This window comes from Dromiciops gliroides, chromosome 4 (assembly GCF_019393635.1).
Source record: "Dromiciops gliroides isolate mDroGli1 chromosome 4, mDroGli1.pri, whole genome shotgun sequence".
Classification (NCBI taxonomy): Eukaryota; Metazoa; Chordata; class Mammalia; order Microbiotheria; family Microbiotheriidae; genus Dromiciops; species Dromiciops gliroides.
The window spans coordinates 222,898,317-222,923,851 of record NC_057864.1 but is presented as its reverse complement, the minus strand read 5'-3'; the positions used below and the strand labels follow the sequence as shown (position 1 = coordinate 222,923,851).

The 25,535-nt window shown below is 40.1% G+C and overlaps 1 protein-coding gene across 5 annotated transcripts in view; it reads left to right on the top strand.

The window, feature by feature from the left end:
- MGAT5B (alpha-1,6-mannosylglycoprotein 6-beta-N-acetylglucosaminyltransferase B) overlaps nt 1–25,535 on the top strand; it is a 135,561-nt gene that overhangs the window by 40,178 nt on the left and 69,848 nt on the right. For all 5 annotated transcript variants that reach the window (XM_044004535.1, XM_044004534.1, XM_044004537.1 and 2 more), the window contains exons 3-5: nt 3,620–3,761; nt 24,090–24,202; nt 25,089–25,162. In XM_044004535.1, coding sequence (XP_043860470.1) covers nt 3,620–3,761; nt 24,090–24,202; nt 25,089–25,162 — 329 coding nt within the window. The remainder of the gene's footprint in view (nt 1–3,619; nt 3,762–24,089; nt 24,203–25,088; nt 25,163–25,535) is intronic.

The following is a 25,535-nucleotide window of genomic DNA, read 5'->3' as shown; positions in this document are numbered from 1 at the left end:
TTGCTAGGGAAAGACATTCAACAAAGGATATATACTGAGGACACCATGAATCAGTTCAGCTTACTGAAGTTTCTCAGCCTCTGAATAATGGTGGTGGTCCACCAGTCAAACATCAGAGATGTCTTAGAGTTCCTCAGAGCTTTTTTGTACTCAGGTGATCAGAAATGTTATCAATAGCCTGAGCCTTTGGTCCTCTGATGGATTTTAATACTTTTTCAGGAAAAACTTGCCTAACTTTCATAAGGGTGAGTTAGGATTTCATGGGGGTAGAGTTTTAAGATACTGCTTCCACCACTAAATTTATATTTGACTTGAACCCTGAAGATATTTAAGGACTTAGGGGCAGCTAGGTGGTGCAGTGGATAAAGAACTGGTCCTGGATTCAGGAGGACCTGAGTTCAAATCTGTTCTCAGATACTTGACATTATCTGTGTGACCTTGGACAAGTCACTTAACCCTCATTGCCCCACAAAAAAATTTTTTTTTAAATTAAGGACTCTAAAAGATGAAGATGAGGCTAGAAGTCTAGTCTAGACATAAGGACACAGTTCAGGTAAAGAAGGTGTAGAGGCTGAAGATAGAATAATAAATTGGGGGAATAGAAAACTGTCTGGTTTGGTTGAAGTAAGTAGAAAAATATAGCCTGTGAAGGATTTAATATGCTAAGCTAGAGAATTTATGTTGTAAACCAAAAGTAATAGAGAAGCATTAATATCCTTGAGCAAGAGCAGACCTGTTAGCAGTCTTCAATATTAATTTAAGAGGGATGAGGCTTGAAGCAGAGGCACCAACAAGGAGTTATTGCAATAGTTCGGGCAAGAGCTAATGAGGGCCTGAACTAGGTTAATAGACCTGAAAGTAAAAAGAAGTGGAGGTAGAATTGATGAATGAATTAGACTCTGGGGCTGTGGAGGTGAGGATGACTCAGAAATACCAAACACAGATGGCTGGGAGACTGGTAGTATTCTCAATAAACTTAGAGATATTTGGAAGAATAATGGGCTTAGAAAGAATGAAAATGGGTTCTGTGAAAGACATCTGGGTAGAAATGTTATATAAGATGAAAGCTCATGAGAGAGACATAATGATTGGACATAGAGATTCAGGCATCACTTTCATAAAGATTATCAATGAACCCATGGCAACTGATGAAATCACCAAGAGAGTATATATTTAGAAAGAAGAGGATAATTCCAGGACAGAACTATGAGGGACACCCACCATGACAGGTCAGAAGATATCAAGGAGAATGCAAAAAACAAGAGGTAGAACCTGGAAAGACCAATGTCATGAAGAGGCAGAATATTTAGGAGGAGAGTGTTGCCTATGAGTCAAATGCTAAATAAAGTGAAGAAGGATAAGGACTGAGAGAACACTGGATTTGGTAATTAATATATAAAATTATAACCCTTTCAGACTAGGTTGATAGACATGAGGAGGAGAGACATCAAAATGTATGGGGAGGGACAGCTGGGTGGCGCAGTGGATGGAGCACCGGCCCTGGAGTCAGGAGTGCCAGAGTTCAAATCCGGCCTCAGACACTCAACACTTACTAGCTGTGTGACCCCAAGCAAGTCACTTGACCCCGGTTGCCTCACTAAAAAAAATGTATGGGGAAAGGATTTTCAGATTGTGAAGGAATCGTTTCACATGTTAGAAAAGTTCTGAAGCTTGTAGAATCAATTGTATGTGGAGAAGCCAGATGGACAGCCAGCTGTGTCTTAGGATATATACTACTCAATACCTTCATCTCCAGCCATTTGTCTGCATGAGGCCTGTGAAAAATCTGTGATCATTAAAGGTAGAGTTCCGCCCCCCGCCCCTCTCCCGTCCCGCAAAGGGAAACCACCTCTGAATATAGAAGGATCATTCAAAGCTGAGGCTCTCAGGGAGTCAAAGAGGAGATCTTCTACCTGTCCTAGACTAGAGATTGTTGTCCTAGCTAAAAAGAACATTGTAACAGCTGAGCCAGAGGATCTAGGTGGCAATTAATAAATCACTGGGAGGACTATGGGAAAACAGGCACTTTATGCACTCTGGGTGTAGCTATGAATTGGTCTGGTCATTCTGGAAAGCAATTTATATGTCTAAAGGGTCAGTAAACCTTTTATCCAGCAATACTAGTACTAGGTCTATAAACTCAAAAGATTAAACCGTGAAGAAAAGAATACATATGTACATAAATATGTAAAGCCACTCTTCAGAGTAGGGGAAAAAACCTGGAAACTAAGATGGTACCCATCTATTGGGTACTGTCTAAGGCCAGTTATGGTATGTGAGTATAATGTTATATCCTTGCTCTATTAAGGGACTCAAGATGCAGAATGAGATATATGCACTTCTGGACATTACCAGTGGAAGTTATTTGTTTTGCTTGACCATCCATACTAGTTACAAGGATTTTGTTTTTCTTTTTTTCTTTTTTCAAGAGCAGGGAAGGTGAGTGGAGGAAAATGATTGTTATTTTTTAAAAAACTAAAATAACATAAAAGTTACATAAAAACTAACAGGTTTTAACAATTAGTAAATTGTTCATCGGTAACCTTGGAGACAAGTTTTTAGTAGGGTGGTGTTGAAACCATATTGCAAGTTGAGAGGCACTAAGTGGCTTCAGAACTTCTGTTATATGGAGGTTCTATGAGATAGGAGGTAGGAGGAATAATTTTAAATTTTGCCCAAGGCATTCAAATGAAGATATTAGTATTCTGTTCTGCTTGGAGTTCACCTACATTTTTTTTCAACTGGGGACCAGAGTGAGGCAGAGGAAGGAGCAGTGACTTAAAACCATAACTACTCTGTTGACTTAGTACTCTAGGGATTTGCCTGACTTGGAATTGTCTCATCTCTCATTTTTTACTTGACTCCTTTAACGCCCTCCAGAGCATGCCTCCAACTTGCTTTTCAGATTATTTCCCATTACTCTATACTCCAAACAAACAACTACTAGATGGCCTCTGAGCTCAACATTCTATCTACAAGAATTCTTTCCCCCATCACTTTCACCTCTCACAATCTTTAAATCCCGTAACGCCCAGTTCAGGTGCTACCTCTATCCTTCACTGATCCTTTTAAGGGCTCTCTTTCTTCACATTCTTAATTTTTTTCATCTATGAAGGTGTTGTTATCTTTCCAGTAGAATGAGATCTCCTTAAGAGTAGGGTCTGCTTTCTTTTTCTTTTTTCTTTTCTTTTTAAATGTTTTTATTCCCAAGATCCAGCATATTATCTTGTATAAGGTAGGCACCTCATAAATAGTGAATGAATAACTGAAAGATGCATTGCTACTCTCTCAATTTTCCCTCTTCCGTTTAAATGTCAAAAAGTTCATGTTGTCCATAAGTAGTCAGAAAAATGTCCATTTGTCCTCCTGGGGAATTCTATGCTACAAGGGAGCCTTGGGTTTGAGACTGTGGTCATTTCCCTCAATTCTACCTATATAGTTATTGTGTTGACGAGGAGCAGTTCTCAGCACAACAGGTGTACCAACAAGGATCCCATACGTTAGGACTCAGCTCTGTCCCATCTATGCCCTACCATGGTCCCGATGAGCAGAGTTGCTTCTAAAATACCCTCCTCACTATAATCACTATAATCACTCCTACTGGGTTCTCTTCCTACAGTTATTGGTGCATTGGAGTCCCGGGTTGTCTTACGAAAGATGAGTGACCTATTGGAGTTGATGGTAAAACGCATGGACACAATGGTGCGTTTGGAAAACGGCAGCGAGTTTCACAGGGGCGATGAGGGCCATGCTGTGGATAGGTGAGTACTGGGGTAGGGGTTATTATGACTCCTACCTTGTAATGTCTGTGGGCAGGTAGACCATGAGAGGTGAGGAAGAGTGTCGCGCACTCTTCTCCTATCTTTGGGAAGAGTTCATTCCCAACAAGAGTGAATCTAACACTAGATTTTTCACTAAGGTCTGTTGATTTTAAGTATCATTCATAAGCATTAAAAAAGTTACATCTGGCGATCAACTCTGTTGCTTAGTTAAGGTTACTGGTCAAGTCACTTATCTTCTCTGGTCCTCAGTTTCCTTATTTGTGAAATGATAGCATTATCCTCTGAAGTTCACTCCAGTCTGAAACCTATGACATAGTTTAACCCTTTCATTTTGCAGGTGAAAAACTGAAGCACAGAGAGGGGAAGGGGTTTGCTCAGCATCATATTATGACTTAGTGACATACCTAGGACTAAAACTTAGATTTCCCAACTGCTAATCTAACTCACTTTCCACTGCATTCTACTGTCTCTTCTACCAACCAAGACTGAATTCTCATATTTTATGCAACTTTGGGGAAAACCCATGTATTGATATTTTGTCCTATGTGAAAACCAAGAGACACATGACATGATGGTTGTATTTTAACAAGCATAAGTCTGCCAAATCACTAGTATTCAAAAAAGAATTTACTTAACATAGTGGGGAAAACACTGGACTGGGAGTCAGTTGACCTAAAGTCTGGCCCTAGCTCTGCCAGTAACTAGTTCTGTAATTTGAGAAATGTGATATCCTCCTTCCAAGAGTCAGTTTCTTCACCTGTAAAATGGACATAACATTGTGCATTTCCCCTGTTTTGATGACTCCCAGATTTTTATATTTAAACATCTCTTCCCTGAGTTCTAGTATTGTATTACCAATTACCTGTTGGACACTTCTAACTGGAAGTCCTATAGGAATCTCAAACTCAATATGTTCATGATAAAACTCAATCTTTACCACTAAAACCACCCCTTTTCCTAATTTTCCTCTTTAGTCAAAGGTTCCGCATCCACACAGACACTCAAATTTGCAAATGTGCAGTTGTTTTTACATCTTCACTGTCCCTTAAAGCTGACATGTTGCCAAGTTTGATCAATTCTACCTCCACGTCTTCTCTTGTATCTTCACCCTTCTCTCAACTCAGAGAGCTACTATCTGGTTCAAGCCTTCATCACCTCTTGCCTTGACTATTGCAGTAACCTCCTAGTTGTTCTCTCTTCCTCAAAGTCCTTTCCAATCTTTCCTTTACATAGATGCTAAAGTGATATTTCTAAACACCCTGTCATGTATGACCATGTCATTCTCCTGCTCAAGAAGTTTCATTGGCTTCTTGTTGCCTCTAAAAACTATAAAAAAAAAAAGAAAGAAAGAAAGAAACAAATCTTTCCCTTGGTATTTAGAGCCCTTTTTAATCTGGCTGAAGTTGTTCTCTCCAGAGTTACCAATGATCTCTTAATTGTCAAATTCTGATGACTTTTTTCAATCTTCATTCTTCTTTACTTCTCAGCGACTTTCTTCTCTTTCATACTTTCTTCTCTCTAGGTTTTCATGGCATACACACACACACACACACACACACACACACACACACATACACACAATTTCCCTATATGTATAACTTATAGACTGATGGCATTTTAGAATTAAAAGAACCTTTAAAATAATTTTCCAAACTTTATTTTACAAATGAAAAACTGATGCTCAGAGAGCCCAAGGTCACACAGTTCATATTCATTTATAGTTGAGAAAGCACATCACTTACATTATTCGTGTATGTTCTATATGTTGTTGGTGTTATTTAGTCATTCAGTCATGCCAGACTCTCCCATGACCCCCTAGACCATATCATACCAATCCTGTCCATGGGGTTTTCTTGGCAAAGATGCTGGAGTGGTTTGCCATTTCCTTCTCCAATGGATTAAGGCAAATAGGGTTAAGTGACTTGCTCAAGGTCACACAACTAGTAAGTATCTGAGGCTATATTTGAACTCATGTCTTCTTGACTCCAGACCCAGCACTCTATCCACTGAGCCATCTAGCTACCTCCAGAATTCTGTATAGATTTATGAACATGTTTTCTTCCCTAAGGGAGGAAGCCTCCTTGAAGATAAGGACTGTTTCATTTTATCTTCAGTGCCTGGTACATAGTAGGTATTTTATAAAATTTTGCTGATTCATTATTTCATTTAATCCTCACAACAATCTTGTATAGTAGGTAATGACTATTATAATCCTCATTTTACAAGTGAGGAAACTGAGACTCAGGATGGGGAAGTTATTTGCCTAAAGTCATTAAGTGTGGTGTTTGAAATATTGGGGGGACTAGCTCTTTTGTGCCCAGATTATTAAGGAGCCAGGCTGGGGTTTCTAAGATATTGCTACTTCTGAATTAGAGGCTATTGCACCAGTTTTGGCAGAAAGCATTTATTATTAATTTGACCGCATGTCTGAAAAACTTCCCCACTATTAATATACCCAGCATGGAGTCCCAGGAAGAGGGGCTGAGAACCAACCCCCGGGGTAAGAGAAGCATGTAGGAGCATAAGAGAATAGGAGAGGCAAGAGCTTTGCATCTCCAGGGATTTTTATCTTCTCTCAGGTAGAGGCAGGTCACCACACATTGATCTAAGGTACTTGGTTAGTATCATTTGTGATGTTTAAAGTTTAATGTGGGTCCTACCCTGCCCCCCCCCCTCAGTTTTGCGGGGAAACTAGCTAAGATTTACTGACAAATTCAGCAAGAGTTTAGGCTTTCAAGTATTTATTAAAGTGTATTAGAAGTTAGTGAAGAGAGAGAGGATAAGAGCACAACTCCATTGATTGTCGTGACTGGGGGGGTAGTCAAGGTAAGTTTCTTTTCCCTAGGTAGTCAGAAAGGTCAATCTGCATTCCTTTTGTTAAGCTGCAGGCTCTTCCCAGGCTGGAGAGGGGGAAAGCAGCTTCTGGATTTCTTTTAGAAATTCATTATTGATAATTATTTTCTCACAAAAGTTAGTGTCAGAGCTGGATCTAGAACTTGTATCTTCTGACCCCTAGACCAGTGCTCTTCCCAATACAGTATGTTGGGGAAGCTAGGTGGTGCAGTAGATAGAGCACTGGCCCTGGATTCAGGAGGATCTGAGTTCAAATCTGGCCTCAGACATTTAACACTTACTAACTTGTGTGACGCTGGGCAAGTCACTTAACCCCAATTGCCCCTCAAACCCCCCCACTGCCAAAAAAAACTCCAGTATAGTATGTTATGTGCACATTTCTTGAACCCCCTCCTTGAATACCTTTAACTAGGCAAGGTAGAAATAACTACCAGGTTACATGTTACCACATATATTTGCATGCATGTATATTTGTTCTCATACTCAATTATCTGCAGTCTATCCACCTTGTCGATTATTAGTGGCAATTTTTAAAAAATCCTCAAATGTCTTCTCACTACCCCTACACATGGTTCTAAACTACCTTCTTTGACTGTTAGCTGCATTGCAAATTAGCTTTAATATCAGCCTAAACAATGAATAATTAAGAAGGTAAATCTGCTATACAAAATCATATTATGAATTCCAAAGCCAAGTAGCAAGGTTCCTCTCCACTGGTGTGAATGATTAAACTCTAACTCTGTGTATATTTGTCAAATGTTTTCCATATGCATGGTATCCATCTGTAGGGGGACGGAGTAGGAAGAAAGGACAAAGGAAAAGATTATGTGGTTCCTGTCCTCAAAATGCTGACACTCTATTTAGGAAGACAGAATATACATAAGTATATAGCTAGAGAACAATTAGACAGATAGATAAGGCAAGCAAATGCAAAATAACAAAGTTCTCCCTTTAATCAGATAATAATTAAGGTTCTACTATGGGTAGAGTTGAACATGAAATACAAAGCACTTAACTTCAGTCCCTGTTCTCATGAAGTTTACAATCTAGTAGAAGAGGATGGGACAGAAATAAATATTTCTTAAGCATCTGCTTTGTTCAATGCACCATGGTGAGGTGCTGAGGCTACAATTTTATTCTTTTTCAGTCATGTCTGACTTCATGACCCCATCTGAGGTTTTCTTAGCAAAGATACTAGAGTGATTTGTCTTTTCCTTCTTCAGCTCATTTTATAGATGAGGAAACTGAGGCAAACAGGGTTAAATGACTTGACAACCATCACATAGCTAGTGTCTGAGACCAGATTTGACCTCATAAAGACAAGTCTTCTTGATTCCAAGCCCAGTGCTCTATCCACTGCACCACCTACCTATAAATGTCAAACTTTTATGACATGTTGGTTAGTGTTGTTGTAGTGTTTTTTTCCACTCTTTTTTATTCTTTGTTATAAGGGATGACTCTCTGGGAGGGGGAAAGATAAAGGAGATACATTGGAAAATATGGTTGATGTGAAAAGATAAGGTCCTGGCAATGCTACATGTGGTATTGAAATGTCAGCTACTAGAAGTTTTAACCTGAAATTAAGTTGATGGAGTGGGAAATGTAGTGCCAGAGAAGAGCAAGGAATATTTTTTTTCCACTAAAACTTGATCTTGTACTCAGGCTTGATTCCTTTTAGGTGTGACCCAATTTTCCTCTCAGATCCTCACATAGGGACCGTTTATACAGGAAAGATAAATGCAGTTCAGTGAAATGGAAAGAGTCTTCTGGGTGGGGGGGAGGGTTGCGGATCGAGAAAACTGAATTTTAGGATTTTAGTCCTAACTCTTCTACTAACTAGCTGTGTGACCTTAGATAAGATATTTTCTCTCTCTGGGCCTCCTGTGTAAAATGAGGAGATTGGACCACATGGTCTCTAAGTTCCCTTCCCACTCAACAATTTTATGGAAATCTTTCTTTTTCATTTCCTTTTTTAAAAAATTTATGAATTTAATACTTATCAATAAATACATTTCAATACATGAAGAGGAAAAAGAATTGCATATAAAACCATGTTTTTAGAAATACATATTAAATTTGACAATGTAGGAGCAAAATTGCCCCATTTTGATTTTGTCCTCCCTCTTCTGAACTTTTTTCTTCTGTGTATTTTTAATGTTTTATTTGATGATTTTTTTTCATCCCTATCCCTACCTTGACTCCCTCCTCTTGCCTACCCCCATTCCTTCTCTTGTTACAGGCATGCTCAAACAAAATACATCAACACTTGGGTAATGTCTGAAAATGCAACTCTAGTCTATTACCTCTCATCATCACTCTTTTAAAGTCATGATAGGTCATGGCTTTGGTCAGTTTTGAAGTCTTTCAGTTATTTTCCTTTAAATTTTCATGGTCTTCATGTAAATGGTTCTCCTGATTCTGTTCAATCCACCATGGATCAGTTCATACACATTTCCCCAAGTTTCTCTGAATCTTTTGTTTTCATAATTCCTTATAGTACAATAATATTAATTACATTCACATACCTCAATTTATTCAGCCATTCCCCAATGGAAAGACTTCCTTTGTTTCCAATTCTCTGCTGCAACAAAAAGTGCTACTAAAAACATTTTTGTCCATAAGAGTCCTTTTCTCTCTTTAATCTTTTTCAGGCTACATGTGTAGTAGGTGTATATCTGGGTTAATAGGTTTATAGTTATAACAATAATATATTATTATATGATATATGTCACTATAATGTATAATAATAGTTATATAGCAGGTATACAAATAGGATATAGTTCTCAATTTTCTTTCCAGTTATGGATATCTTCTTAGAGGGTTTTGTCACTCCCCAAGTGGACAGTAGTCAGACTAGATTTGAGATCAGGATCTGTCTACTGTTGTTTGCTTTCTCTTCCCAATGGAAAAAGGAGATCAAGGACACCCAGTATTATAAGTATGAATTTGATCACACACTAGGTTCCCTACAGAGCACAGTGAAAAGCATATTGGGCTGAAAGTAAGGAGCCCAGGGTTTTGCCACTAACTCTCACAACCTCTCTGAACTTCAATTTTCTTGTTGGCAAACTAGGGTGTTGAGCTTTTCAGAAGGATATGAGAATACAACCATGGAAGTAAAAGTGTTTATAAAAGTTTAAATAGCTATAGCTAAAATTTGTATAGTGCTTTAAGGTTTGAAAAGCTCTTTATCTCATTTAATCCTCATAACAATTCTGTGAGGTTGATGTTATTATTGTTATTGCCATTTTACGGATGAGGAAATTGAGGCTGAGGGAAATTGAATGGTTTGTTCAGGGTCAGAGAGCTAGTAAGGGTCTGAGGCTGAACTACAGTCTTCATGACCCCAAGTCGAGCATTCTAACTATTATAACACCTGGATGCCTCATAAAAGTTAAGTAACATAGTGTTCATCCTTAGGGTAAAGAAGTACTATTTTCAAGCATCTTCTTTGACAAATGTAACCAAGGACAAGTTATTTGACCTGTCACTGCTCCCTGGTCACTCTAAGAGTTGTTGACAGATCGCCTTGAAGTTCCATGGAGTTTCTGATATGTATTGGTTAAGGACTTCTTTACATTGATGAAATCACATGTCTGGATCCCTCCAAAATTAAAAAGCTAAATACAAACCAATTTATTATCATTTCAGGATTATATGTAATAGTTGGATACCTAAATATTCTGCCCTACTCCTGTAGGACAGGAGAAGCTGGGCACAGTTCTGAGGAAGAAGGCTGAATGTGGATTTCAGAATCTGACTCCATCCCACCCTCAGATAGCTGGCCTAATGACTGAAATTGCAAATGTCTGACAGCCATCTCTTCCCCCAAAAGGTGTGTCTTCAAACTGCAAAACTCCAGTTTTATCTTATTAATATTGGTTGGTTCTTCTGGAGCAGAAGTAAAGGAGGGGCAGAGTTATTTTACTGTCCTTAATTAAGTTTCCAGCCCAGTAAGGCTGTTTCCAAAAGAGCTAGGCTTTCTGAAAGAGACCACAGATGGTGGAAGGCAGTATACTATTGAGTTAAAAATTCAGAGACCACCAATGTTGACCTCTAGAGTTCGACGATTATGTCTAGGCTCCTTCAGGGTGGTTGGTTCTCCAACAGGGATTCCTAGGGAGTTCAGAGCTAGTTGTACCCTCTCCTGTGACCTGACTTCCCTGGGATCTGCCTGACTGACCTGATCTAGGGACTGTATATGTCTATGTGTGTTTTCTCATCATGTAGGTCTGTTTATGTCTGCCTCTGTTTTAGTGTCTTTGGGGTGTGTGTGTGTGTGTTTAGAAAGAAAAGCTATTGGTTTCTTAATAAAATAACAACTCCCAGCAAGTATACTAGCCAGCTGTGGGAAAAATCAATACTACTGTTAGAGGAATGCAGCCCTCATAAATCACAGGAGGAAAGTGAAATTAAGCCTCCTTATAGAGGCTTCCTGGAGAGCTCATTTACTCAGCAAGGGTAGTAGAAACTATAATAGGGTATCACATGCTCAGGCTTTATAGCAGAGGAAGGAGGAACTGCAGGGAGGGGGGGAAAGGGTCACATTTAGGGAACTTGTGGCACCATGGATAGATCACTGGCCCTGGAGTCAGAAGGATGTGAGTTCAAATCCAGCCTCAGACACTTGACACTTTACTAGCTCTGTGACCCTGGGCAAGTCACTTAACCCCAATTGCCTCAAATATCCAGGGCCATCTCCAGTTATCTTGATGTATATATTGTCCACTGGACTCAGATGGCTCTGGAGGAAGGAGTGATACTCATTACTTTGCACTCACTTAAATCCAATTCATTGCAAGTCATGACATCACCTCCCAATGTCATGGTCCTCTTCAAGGAGAACAACAACAACAAACAGAGGAAAGAGGAGGGAACGCAGAACATGGGCGCCCTTGATATGAGAATGAGCCAGAACAAGAGAGCTCCCTTCTCTCCTTTCCTATATCCCAATGCCTTGTAGGGCAAAACAGAAACTGTGAAGAGCCAGATTCTCTCAGTGGGCAAAGGAGCATTTCTCCCATGGCCTGTGAGATAACTTGTAACATCCATCCATTCATTCAACATCTCCTGATCAAGACTCCATTAGATTCTGTGGAGGACAAAAAGTTGAATCTACCTCACATGACTGTAACAAAAGCAAGTATTTGTAAACATATGCACAATATAAGAACAAGCTGTTACTACTCTTATTTTTGTTGAAACAATGGCAATGTAACATCTGGGGTATCCCTTTTTGTATGTGGAGCCCAAAGACTAGCTATCCCAGATTCAAAATACTCTATGCATCCATCCATATCTAATTAAAATTATAGCTCATGAAACCTCTCCAATGATTGGTTTGCTTTTTCTCTAGTCAGCTAGAGGAGGCAAGGATACATTAGTTCATTAGACATTTAATGAAATATCATAGATAAAAGATTGGCAATAGAACATTTCCCATCCCACCCCCTAAACTTGGGGCACACTGTCTCATATATATAGACCAGCAACAGAGAGAGTGAGTATGCATAGGGATCACTCATGAGGGGTCCATGAGGGACAACTCTCATGTCTAATCCTGCAGGATCCCTAATGTCTTTTTGTGAGTTCAATATGCCACTCTCATTGGGCTTGCTTATCACCGTGTCTGCTGATCTTGCTAAATGTCTACCAGGGATATTGTTCTTCTGCATCCTGCTGTTCCTTGCTGGTCTCACTACATGGGCTCCTCTGGTCTGTTAGTGGTTACTGTTACTTGTAGTTCCTGCTGCCACATTGCTCTTGCCAGTCTCATGGGCATTTCTGGACCCATCTTCTGCTCACTATGAGCCAAGCATTATGTAACTTCTGGGGATACAAAGAAAGACAAAAAAGAAAGAAGGAAACACTAAAAAATTCCAAAAACAAAACAAATGAAAAAATAGTCCTCATTCTTAAAGAGCATGCATTTTAATTTGGGATGCAATATGCAAAATATTTAGATACATACAAAAATATATCTATATGTGTATGTATTGAGTATGCTTTAGAATGGGCCCACAAGGTCTTTCTTGAAGATCATGCTTTGAGGGGCAGCTAGGTGACTCAGTGCATAGAGCATAAGCCCTGGAGTCAAGAAGACCTGAGTTCAAATCCAGCCTCAGACACTTAACACTTACTAGCTGTGTGACCCTGGGCAAGTCACTTAACACTTAACCCCAATTGCCTCACAAAAAAAATAAATCAGCTTCTCAGGGCATTAATGCTAGGCTTGCAACATCTGGTGTGGATTGTTGTTGCTCCATAGTTTCAGTCTTGCCCAATTCTTCATGAACCCATTTGGGGTTTTCTTGGCAAAGATACTAGAATGGTTTGCCATTTCCTTCTGCAGCCCATTTTACACATGAGGAAACTGAAGCAAACAGAGTGAAGTGATTTGTCCAGGGTCACACAGCTGGGCACTATCTATCCATCTCATCCTCTGCCATCCCTTTCTCCTTTTGCTTTCAATCTCTCCCAACATCCTGGTCTTTTCCAATGAGTCCCATCTCATCATGTGGCCAAAGTATTTAAGCTTCAGCTTCAGTATTTGACCTTCCAGTGAACAATCTGAATTAATCTCTTAAAGTATTGAGTGATTCCATCTCCTTGCTGTCCAAGGGATTCTCAGTCTTCTCCAGTACCACAATTTGAAAGCATGGATTCCACAGTGCTCAGCTTTCTTTATAGTCCAACTCTCACAGCTATACATTGATACTAGAAAAACCATATCTTTGACTGTATATTATCTTGTATGTGTCTAGTTGTTTGTGTATTGTCTCACCCACGAGGGTATGTGTTCCTTAACTACAGGGACTGTTTTTTTCTTTTGTATTGTTCTTACCTTTCTTTATATGCCTAGTGCTTAGCAAAGTGCTCAGTACATAATAAGCATTTAAAAAGTACTTGTTGACTGTCTAACTGACTAAGCAAGTCTTCACCGGTAATATACTGCAATCTACTAATGGCCACCATCCATTTCACTGTTTCCCTTTGAGTGACCTCCTTTTCCTTGCTCAAATCAGAAATCAGTCCATTTTGGTATAAGCTACAACCAGATCAAGGCCTAAAGAAGCATTTGGTTTTGCTGCCGTGAAGTCTAAAATCCTAGAAGAGTTTGTGTGTATGATTAAGGCTCAAATTTAGAAATAGTTGGCACTCTAATTTACCTGGAAAAACTCTGTGATGAAGGGGCAGCTAGGTGGTGCAGTGGATAAAGCACCGGCCCTGGATTCAGGAGTACCTGAGTTCAAATCTGGCCTCAGACACTTGACACTTACTAGCTGTGTGACCCTGGGCAAGTCACTTAACCCCCATTGCCCCACAAAAAAACAAAACAAAACAAAACAAAAAAACTCTGTGATGAGGGTGGTGAGGGAGCCATCAAGCAGGGAGATGGGAATGAGTAAAGGTAAATTCTGTCTGTCATTGTAGGTAATACCTAGGATAGGTTAGGAGAACTAGCTGCCACTCAAGAAGAATCAATCCATTCACTTCCTCTTTCTAGCAATCAGTCACATTCTAGAAACCGTGGGTGGCTAAGTAATTCTGATGGCCATGTGTAGTGGTTAATGGGAGTAGTCTCTCTCCTTCACTGCCTCCCTCCTTTCCCCCCTGTGGAATTCTGTTCTCTCTGGCTTGCTGCTGCACAAGATCACTCCCGATATCCCTTTTTGTGCTATTGGCTTTCTTAGTGTCAGTAAAGCAGGAGTTTGTTATTCAATGACTTTGCAGATGAAATTGTTCTTCCACCTGGAGCTCCATAACTTAGCCCTTACCAATTAATTAGCAGGCAAAGCTGAGGCTGGAAGAGTGGGAAGGTGTTGGGTTTTGTTTTGTTTTTGTTTTTGTCTTTTTTTTTGTCACTCTAAGTGCTAGGCAGGGAAACAAGGAATTGTTTAAACCCTTACTTAGACTGAGGAAGGGTAAACTCATTTATAGTCCAATAGTAGGTTCTATTCTTCTAATGGTAACTCACTCCCTGGACCAAAAACCTTGCTCCCTCCCTCTTGTGGCACAGGTGATATAATATATTAGTAGGAACACAGGATGGAAACAGAGGCCTGGCTTCTAATTCTTGACTCTGCCACTATGCTATTTTAGGCAAATCACTTTTCCCTCTCTAGTCCTCAGTTGCCTCATTTGTAAGATAAGAGTGGGTGATTAGGTCATTTCTACAAGGTAATAGTTACTATCTATAGTGAAATATAGGTCACCTAAACTGCAGGTAATTGGTGAAGCCACATTGTACCCCTCCTTGAACCCTACCACTGCTGGTCTTGTCTCTGTTGGGACAGTGTGTGGGAAAGAGCCCTTGAATGGGAATTAAGGAGGCCTCAGCTCACATTCCGACTCTGACACTTAAGTGACCATAGGTAAACTTTCTTAGCCTCAGTTTGCTCATCTGTAAAATAAAGATAACACCGTTAATCTCTACTTCGCAGGATTATAAGGATCAAACGACACAATATATGTAAAGTGCTTTCCAAAATTGAAAGCACTACATAATGTTAATCATTATTGTAGTCAGTAAATTGTGTATTTTTCAAAAATAGAAAGTGAGGAGAGATGGGAGATGAATTTGCCTCCCGGTAACCTCAGGGTTCAGACATGAACTGCTTGGCAGTGTAGATTTAAAAGTTCAGAATTTATAGGCTTAGCACAGCTTCTTCCTTTAACTTCTCAATGGGATTTAATTTAATCGGATTACTTCCCTCCTGGTAGCCAACTGAAATTAGCCCAGTTGAAGTGAAAGGTGGGAGGAGGAGGAGGAGGAGGAGGAGGAGGAGGAGGAGGAGGAGTGGGGAGAGGTAAGGGAGAGAGAAAAGTGAATTCTGAATTTGAGATATTTCTAGGAGAAGGCAAGCTTCTGTAAGGACATAGCACTGGCTGCTTTGGGCAAGAAACAGATAATATGAGGCTTCTGGGTACCAGAGGTAAAGGGAAGAAGTTATAACAGGAAATTGGAGGGGAACCTTATTCAGACTTTTGCCGAGTCCTGCCTCTTTCCTCTTTTCTTCTCCCAGATAGATACCCAAGGGAAATAAGTTTCTCCCTTTGAAAAAATGGGTTTCAAAAAGGAGGAGAAGTTCAAGTCCATTTGCTCCTTTGTCCATCCCTAGAAAACCTAAGGAAACAAGTAGAGTCAGTGGAGAGAGAAATGGGAAAACAATGTAAGCCATATTTCTAGTTGTCATACACTTCTATCTGACCCTGCTCTGCAGACTGAAAACAGATTTCCCCTCCAAACACACAGAACTGATTTAAACCTTCCCTTCTCCCCTTTCTCTGTGCTTTACTTGATAAAAGACTCTGCTTTGGTGATAAAGCCAAAAAGAGGCTGGAGAAATTTAATAGCTGATATTTAATTTAATAAATTTAATAATTAATAAAAATTTAATAATAAATTAATTTAATACACCTGCTCAAGTGCATGCATTATTTACATATATCAACTTTGTGCAGTGGGTCCACTTGAAGAAACTGAGTCTCAGAAAAGTTAAATAACTATCATACAGCTAAAACACTCTCTTAACTTGCACTCCAACTCACAGACTACTACAACTGCCAGGGTTTTAGGGATAATAAAAGCCTGAAGTAATTTGGGCTAAAAAGGTGTATTCCCTGTTTAGAAAACGATGGTCTGCTCTTGAGAACCACAGGGCAGAGAGAAAAATTGTTCAAGGAATTTGAGAAAAACTAAGAAAACCGCCCACAATTTCTTGCAAAAAATAAGAAACTCTAAATTACATTTCTATGGACTATTCTCTGAGCCTTAACCAGTGTGATCCTGTCAACAATCAACAACTTAGCATTTAGCAAAAACATTTACCCAAATAGTATGGTAAGAACAGTTGATACAAACCTTTCTCCCCAATTCCTGGGGTACATTCTCATATATCTACATACATGGTACCCATATAAACAATGGGTTCAAACTTAAGAGTCCAATGAAAGTGAGGTACACGTGCAGGGAATACATAACCCACAGCCCCTAGAAGTCTTTTATCCCTTCGCAGAGTCCTTACAAAGGTCTCTTGGATTCAGCTCTCTGGTTGGCAGGCTGCTCAGACAACTTCCAAGATCGGCTCCTTTCCTGAGTCTATAGCCACCATAGTCATGCTCCCCAAAAATACCTTTGCTCCAGTAACTATCTCCAGTGTCTATCCTTGGTGTGACTTCACTCCTGATGCAGATTCTTCCTCTTACTGATTCTTTCCACTGCTGTTTCAGAAATGCCATAGCAGGGGCAGCTAGGTGGCGCAGTGGATAGAGCACCGGCTCTGGAGTCAGGAGTACCTGAGTTCAAATCTGACCTCAGACGATTGACACTTACTAGCTGTGTGACCCTGGGCAGGTCACTTAACCCCAATTGCCTCACCAAAAAAAAAAAAAAAAAAGAAATGCCATAGCTACAGCCCCATTCAACTCTGACAGCTGATGAGACTTTGGGGTCTTCTGAACTTACCATCCTTGGGCCACATCTATCTCAAGATAGTCAAGAAAAGGGGCAAAAGGGGCAGCTAGGTGGTGCAGTGGATAGAGCACTGGCCCTGGAGCCAGGAGGAACTGAGTTCAAATCCAGCCTCAGACACTTGACACTTACTAGCTGTGTGACCCTGGGCAAGTCACTTAAACTCAATTGCCTCACTAAAAAAAAAAGAGAGAAAAGAGGCAGCTAGGTGGTGCAGTGGATAGAGCACTGGCCCTGGAGCCAGGAGGACCTGAGTTCAAATCCAGCTTCAGACACTTGTCACTTACTAGCTGTGTGACCTTGGGCAAGTCACTTAACCCCAATTGTCTCACCAAAAAAAAAAAAAAAAGATAGTGAAGAAAAAACAAATGCAAAAGAGACAGAAGCAACTATATACTCATGGCGTCCAAGGCAAGGTGTGGCATTGGGACTAGCTGTCCCTCACCTTTTCCGTGCTGGAGAAGCAGTGTAAATCTGTTGTGCTCCATTCTCTGCCCCCCCCACCCCCACCCCCCAACCGGAGAACAAAAAAAGGATAATATAGGGGATGGTTTCCCCTTTTGTATATTGACTAAGTGCCTGATTAACAGCCAATTAGGGAACTCTGACCCCATGTCTACCCCTTTAGCTCTTGCTCTGTGTCGCTTTGGAGCTCTCTCTCTCTCTCTCTCTCTCTCTGTGACTCTGTCTCTGTGTCTCTGTCCCTGCATCTCTGTCTCTCTGTCTTTCTATCTCTGTCTCTCTGTCTTTTTGTCTATCTGTGTCTCTGTCTATCTGTGTCTCTGTCTCCCTGTCTCTCAGTGGTCTCTCTGTCTCTGACTCTGAATCTCTCTGTTTCTCCCTGTCTCTGTCTCTCTGTATATCTCTCTGTTTTTGTCTCTCTTTGTCTTCTCTTCTCTTCTCCTCTCTTCTCTCCCCTCTTCTCTCCTCTCCTCTCTTCTCCTTTCCTTTCCTCTCTTCTCTTCTCTCCAACCATCTGGTACTTAAGGGCATCCTCTAGATTTTGCTTCAATAAAATCCCCTGAACTTTCCTGTTCTGGCTACATAACTTGCTTCTAGCTTTCACATCTGTGTTCCTTCTTCCCTTTTCTCTGTCTCTATTTTGATGTTACATTTACCTTGGTTCCTCCCTAAATATTTACTCTTGAGCTCCAATTTTCTCTGCAGCTTCATCTTCTAGCATAAAGAATTAGATCCAAGATCATTACCATCCCTTCAGGAAATACAAATAAAAATTGGTATTTATTATGTTGTAGCACTTTAAATTTTGCAAAAATGCTTTACAAGTGTAAAAAGACCAGCTGACCAAGGCTGGGGCACCTTTCCCATGAAAAGGTAACATCTCTAGACTCATTCAAACCAGATTTGGTCCTAGTGGATGGAATTTAGCCTCTGGCTTTTTATGTCCACACCCTGGAGACCAGGGGAAGTCATGCAAAGTTTAGGTTTGGTTTAAGTCCAAAGTGTTTCCCAAAGGGAAACAAGATCCTTCAAGAACAGTATTCCATGTACAAGGTACATCATATATAGGACAGCTATTTCATTCCTCCAACCAAAAGAAATACTTATAACACAAAATAACTACTAGAATGAATTATTTAATACTTGAAGTAATAGCCCATAACTCCCATTATCCTCTCCTAGGAGGCTGATACTTAAGCTCTTATCTTGAGAGGCAACTATGGCATAGTGGAAAAACTGCCAAACTTTGAGGCAGTTAGATCTCAAAATTCAACTCTGGCTTCAGACACAACTTGTATGACTCTGGACAAGTTATGTAAGCTCTCTGGGCCCAGTTACCTTCTCTGTTAAATGAGTTGATTGGACTTTATGATGTCTAAATCCTTTCCAGCTATATGCTTTCTCAAGGTTCCACTCTCCCAGCAGTCTTCCTTAGGCTCATTCTCTTGTTAATGGTCATCTTCTCTGAGAAATGTAATAGATTTAGGAAACTCCTATTGCTCATAGTTAGCATTGACTCAGGAGTACATAAACTCCTCCTCCTCACATACCCCCTCCTCCTGCTCCTCCTTCTTCCTTCTTCCTTTTTCTTCCTTCTTCTCTGTCCACATGGGGAGTCATGCCCTTACATGTGGGTGCTCTGTCCAAAAGAATATAATTTTGATCATTTATGTTTTGTAAGATATCTTGGGGTTTGAGAAGTAGATTTTTTTTATTTTAATTTCTTATTTCTTTATTTTATCTTTTTTTCTCAAAAAGCTGAGACAATTAACTCTTTCTTGTGCAGTTTTCACTTATGAAATATAGCTCTGGAAAAACAGACTTTGGAAAAACCCATTGTGATTCAAATGGAACTACTTGACTATCCTTTAAACCCAAATCACTCTGGCTTTCATTGAATGGCCAATAATAGGATCCAGCTCAGGCCTCTCACTCATTGTTTAGGTTTTAAGGACTTTAAGTAGCAATTGTTTTCTGTTCTGGCCAGAAACTCTGCGGTTTTTCCCCTCCCAGATGGATTCTTTTCTGGTGGCAAACTAGGACATCTTTTGTCTCAATTCTTACCTAGCCCTTAATCACTGAATGGAGATTGCCTCAGACAAGCTCAGAACTGGGAAAGACCTGTGTTTAAAAAGGCCAAGGTCACCCACTGCATCCTGGGTAGTCATCTTGACTTTTGTCTTGCCACTGGACTCCAATGACTCTGGAAGAGAGATTGAGGCTGATGACTTTGAGCAGCTCTGAGTTACCTAAATCCAATCTACATGCAAGTCAAGACATCACCATCATGATGTTATTGGTCCTCTTCCAGAATGAAGGACAGACAACAATAAACATGAACTCCCAGCTCTTGAGGTAATTATCAGATTCAAAAAGTCCATCACTCAGTATTCCTATGCAGTCATCTATACTCAGGGAAAGAAATACAAAGCCAGGGGCCCAAGGTCCAACCTCAAGCTCACTGCCATGTCTGATCAGCCACCTTCCTTGTGCTTGGAGGGGCAGAGGCAGGAGCAGGGAGAGAGAGGCAACATGAATCCTTCTTCTCCCTTGAAGAAAGTCTAAAGGAGAGACTCAAAGAGTTGGAACTTGCTTGGAATATGGGAAAGAACAGAATTCCTTTTAGGTGTGCTGAATGGGCCACTCTTTCCTGGTTCAGTGACCTTTTATTTGAATTATCTCTCTGAGAGGAAAATGACTCCTGCTTAATAATTCTCTGGAACTCAGCAGTGGTGATGTGTCAAAGGCTCATTTATTGTCATTCTCTCAAGAATGGTTACCCAGTGTGCAACTGGTGGGTACAAAGAATGAGGGCTCACAGGCCCCGTTTTAACCCCTAGTCCCTAATGGGAATGGACCTCCCCCTTTTTTATCACAGGTCGATTACTCAAGAGTTACAATCTACACACCATGAAGTATTCCTAACCTTAATTTCCTTAATTATTCTTTGGGTTCTTAGCCAATGGGGGAGGTAACACAGGGACATTTCTTCAATCTTCCCTTATATGGACCAGCCCAGGAAAGGACCTAATTGAGACCAACTCAGGGCTCCTTGAACCATGTGATCTTGGCCAGATCAAGAAGAGTGTAATTTGAATGGTGACTGTTATATCCTTATTGAGAGGAGACCATTCCCCATTTCCTCACACTCTCTTCCTTTGTTGTCATGATATGAACCAAAGGATTGCTATGTCATCCCAAAATCCTTCAGCACAGGACATGTGTTAGCCCAAGTGGCCATTAGTGCTCAGCTCAGTTCCACTCATATACTATGGGGCATACTCTAGCCAGAACAAATCAGGGGAACTCTTCCTAATTACCACCATTATATATAGAATATCTTGTTTGACCTTCACGACAACACTGAGGGGGGTACTATAAAATTTAAGACTTAGAGAGATTAAGTGACTAGACCAAAGTCACACAGCCTAGTCATAGATAAGTTCTAAACCAAGTCTTCCTGACTGGATTCAGGAAATCCAGGCCCCCAAAACTTATATTCCTTTTTTCTCAGATCACTTAGAACAATAGTGCAACCACAATGTACTCACACCACTTCCTTTGATCCATTCTTCTTCATCTACTCCACCCCCACCTGACCTATCTCTGGAGGATTGAATCCACACTCTGTCAGAAGGTCTTTTAAAAATGTGAACTTTCCTGTTGTTTTTTGTTTGTTTTTGTTGTTGATATTCTAAGCCTCCATCTCCCAGGCCATAGCTCTGCTGGGTTCTAGGTCCTCTTGCATACATTCAGTTGACATTAAAAGAAAATTTAAATTGGAGACACAAGCACCATCATTATGGATTACTTTAAAAATAGAAAGTGCCTTCTCCACCAGTGCTGAGTCCAGTATGATGCTGAATAATTTCATTTTGAACAAGCTGAACTTGTTAAATCAGATAGACTCCATCTGTACTATTTAGTCTGTGCTACAGATATCATATGAAAATTGCTGAACAAAAGGGAAAAAATGAAATGGCTATCCACTGAATTATCAAAGATGACAAAAGATGGAAATAGTCAATGATATGTACAGATTGTCACACTAGTATACTATTCATTGAGCTGTAAATTGGTCCATCCATTCTGGAAGACAATTTGGAAATATTCTAATAGGTACAGATGGGTAGGGGAAAGCAGCCCACAAAGGGGCATTATGTTTCTACCCCAAACTATGGAGAAAAATCTCTAAAATGAAGCTAAGATATGTCTAAAGGTTCCTTCTAAAAAATTATTCAACATACAAAGTAGTAGATATTAGGTTTAGAACAGCTAGTTATTTTCCACCATACAACAAATGATTAAAGTCTCCAAACCTCAAGTGTTCATTGATATATCCTTAAAACATAAACTATGACCTATTGTCTCTATTATACTTTGCTCAGAGATAGGAAATAGCCCCTCAGAAGCTTTCAGAGACTGACAAACAGATTTCAATTACTTTTATAGTCTGTACTCTCCAAACAGCAATTAGAGCCTCAAGTCTGTCCAGCTAGGGTTTCGGTTTTCAGAATGATCTTGTTGATGGTCATCTCTTCCACCAAGAAATGGCAGTTACTGCCAGTCAGCACCCAGAAATTCTTGGCCTCTCAGACTCACAAAGTAGCTTTCAACACTGGAATTGTCAATCACACAGGATTGCCATTCAGTAACCTGTGCTTAGGGAAAGAAACACAAAGTAGAAGAGGCAACTAGGAACTTGAGATCCAATCTCAGCCTCAACTAGGCAAGCACATGTTCTCACTGCCATGTGCTCAAAACTGTCATCAATGCTTCTAGGAAGTCGAAAGAGAGAAAAAAATTCCTCCCTCAAAGAAAGTCCAAGGGAAAGAGGGAACATTGGCTGTGTGTTAACAAAGAGGAAACCTAGAAAAAAGGAGACCAGAAGCCATTTCTCCTTTGCTTCCATAGAATGGATTGTTCTTCATGACTCAGTCATTGAATCCTCTTTGCCATAACATTTTCACCACTCCCCAATTATAGACACCAATGAAACAATCAGAAGTTTCTGGTCATGCATGCCCTTTAGTAAGGGGCCAGAGCATGTGGGGGCCAGTGTTCAGGCCCATATTCATGCACATTCTATGACTGGTTCCCCACTACACTAGAAAAGGACTAAAGTGTCCATTCTCCCTAATCCAGAGATCTTACTACTAAACATATACTACACCAAAGACAAAGAAAAGTCTAATATATTGATGAACATTGTGGTGTTGTAGATAGAACTCTGTAGACTTGCAGTGAGGAAGACCTAAGTTCAAATTATTCCTTAGGTAATTATGAGTTCTTGATCCTAGGCAAGTTGCTTAATCTCTCTCAGCCTCAGTTTCCTTATCTGCTAAATGGAAATAATCATTGTACCTACCTCCAAGGTTGTTGGAAAATTAAATGAAATAATATCTGTAAAATGTTTGGCAAACCTTAAAGCATGATATAAATGTCATTTTGTTGTTGTTGCTGTTGTTGTTACACACAAATATTTTAGCAGTACTTTTTGTAGTAGCAAAGAACTGGGAACCAAGTACATAGTCATCAGTTGGGAAATAGATAAACAAATTTTGGTCCATGAATGTGATAACTATTTAGAATAGTACAGCTTCATAAGAAACAATAAATGTGATGAATATAGGGTAGCATGGGAAGATTTATATAAAATTCATGAAATTAAGCAGAGCCAGGAATACAATATATACAATGATCACAACAGTGTAAATGGGGGAAAACAAAAAACAAAACAAAACAAAAATGAAACTGAACATTGTAATTATAATGACTAAGCAAGGAAGAGAAATGAGAATACAACTTCCTTCTTTGCAGAGGTGGTGGACTGTGGATGTGATATAACGTATATGTTATAGGACTTAATTGACATGTTAGTGTTGATAAACTTCTTTTTAAAATTCTTTGTTATAAGAGATAGCTCTCTGAGTTGTGAAGAAAGGTAGGAATATATTGGAAAAGGAAGGTGATGTTTAAAAAAAATAGATCAATAAAAACATTTTTTTAAATGCCCCAAACATATGGTTCTGCACATATGCCTAAGGGTGAAAAAAGTGCTAAATTTGACTTCAGAAAAACCTGGCTTAAAATCTTACCTGTGGCACTGACAACCTGGACAATTATTTTAACCTCTATGAGGTTAAATTTCCTTATCTGTACAATGGGGATATTAATATCTATAATACAGTTATCATGGTTCTTATCTTCAAATAAAGTAAGTGTATAAACCACTTTGAGAACCTTAAAGCAATACATGTGTCAGTTGTTATTGTTATAATCATCATTACTCTTCCTGTGCCCATCCTTCAGCATTCCCTGGGGACTACAGTTCCATTTTTCCATTCTTGACTTTAATAATCCTTATATTTGAAGATGCACATATACCCAAGGCTTACATCCTTTACATGCCTCATGGGGTCCACTGCTTGTAAAAAATCTGCTTGGGAAATGATGCCCTGAGAAGGTACAAATGGGTTCTCCCCAGGCTTATAGTTCACACTTCCTTTCTTGCTCAGGTTCTCACCAGGTGCCAAGCTGATGGAAAAGATCCAGGCCATTGCCCAGAATGTCTCTGACATTGCCGTGAAGGTGGATCAAATCTTGCGCAACAGTGTCCTGCACAGCAAGGGTAGGCCTCACTACCAGCTTCTGACCATAGATATTTACCCTCCCTTTAGCCCAACCCCTTTCCATCTCTTAAATGTGTAGTACAGTTCCAGGAAGGGTGGTGACAGATTCTGCCTCACAGGCTGAGCAAATTCCCATAAGGGCAGGTTATTGGACAAAGCTTCCCAAAGGTGGGACTTTTAGAAGGTTGGAACTTCAGGGAATTGGTAAGTAGGGCTAAGCAAGTGTTGTCTAGAGGAAGCTTGGGGTATTTTCTCCCCCTCCTCCCCCTACCACACACACACTTTTTACTTAATCCTCTCAGAATCTTTTTGAACTTGGGCCTCTCGGGCAAAACTAGAGCAGCAGGTCTCATCTCTTCTCACTAATCAGCTCTTTAAGTCAAGCCTATGTTCTTCATGCAAGGGGCCACCATTTGGTGTTAAGAGCAGCTGAATTGGTAAAGAGTCATTTAGACCCACCATCCCTAGTCCCTTGCCACCAGGACCCAAGTCCACACTTTCCCTAAAAAATTGGGTGAGTAGGTACTGCCAAACCAATGTCCACCCTGCTTCTCTGGTGACACCATTGTTTGCAGGAGTGAAATCCAGTTTCTAAGGGAGGAAGTAGAGGATGGGAAGATGCCAAAAAATGGGCAAGGCTAAACATCTGTAAGAGAGAATGCCATCTGCTAGCCTGAGCATGGTCTGGGATCATGGAGAGGAGAATCATGGCCCAATCCCTTGAGTTTACGTGCTCACAATTCTTGTTTGAGAGGTTGAGTGCTAGGAAAAACCATCTGCCCTTCACCTCCAATATTAGATTGACTCATTTCCTTCTAGCAGGGTGTGACTGGGGACCTTATCTTCCCACATTATCTGCCTTTTGCTCTAACCCTCTCCTCCCAGTGTCCGAAGGCCAGCGAGATCAATGTGAGGTGCCCAATGACCCTAAATACCCAGACTGCTCTGGAAAAGTAGAGGTAAGTATTGATGAAATCCTCCAAGGAATCATTCTGTGGGGAGGGAGGAAAGAAGAATGTGGATGATCCTTCATCCAAAGTTACTTAAAAGAGTCATATTAGAAATAAAGTGATATTGGAAGTTTCAGAAAATTTTAAATACCTATGCAAGGAGCCAGATGTGTCCTATCTTCAAAAGAGTACCCCATCTAACCTTTTTATAGAGGGTTAGCTCAAGGTGGTGTTGATGAGGCAGGGAAAGAAAGAGAATATGGAGCCCAAAGAGACCTTATAATGTAACCCTCTCATTTAATAAGTAAGAAAATCGATGAAATCATTTCCCATTCAGACAGGGAATAAATTAAATCAACATTTTGATTCCTCTTTCTAGAGC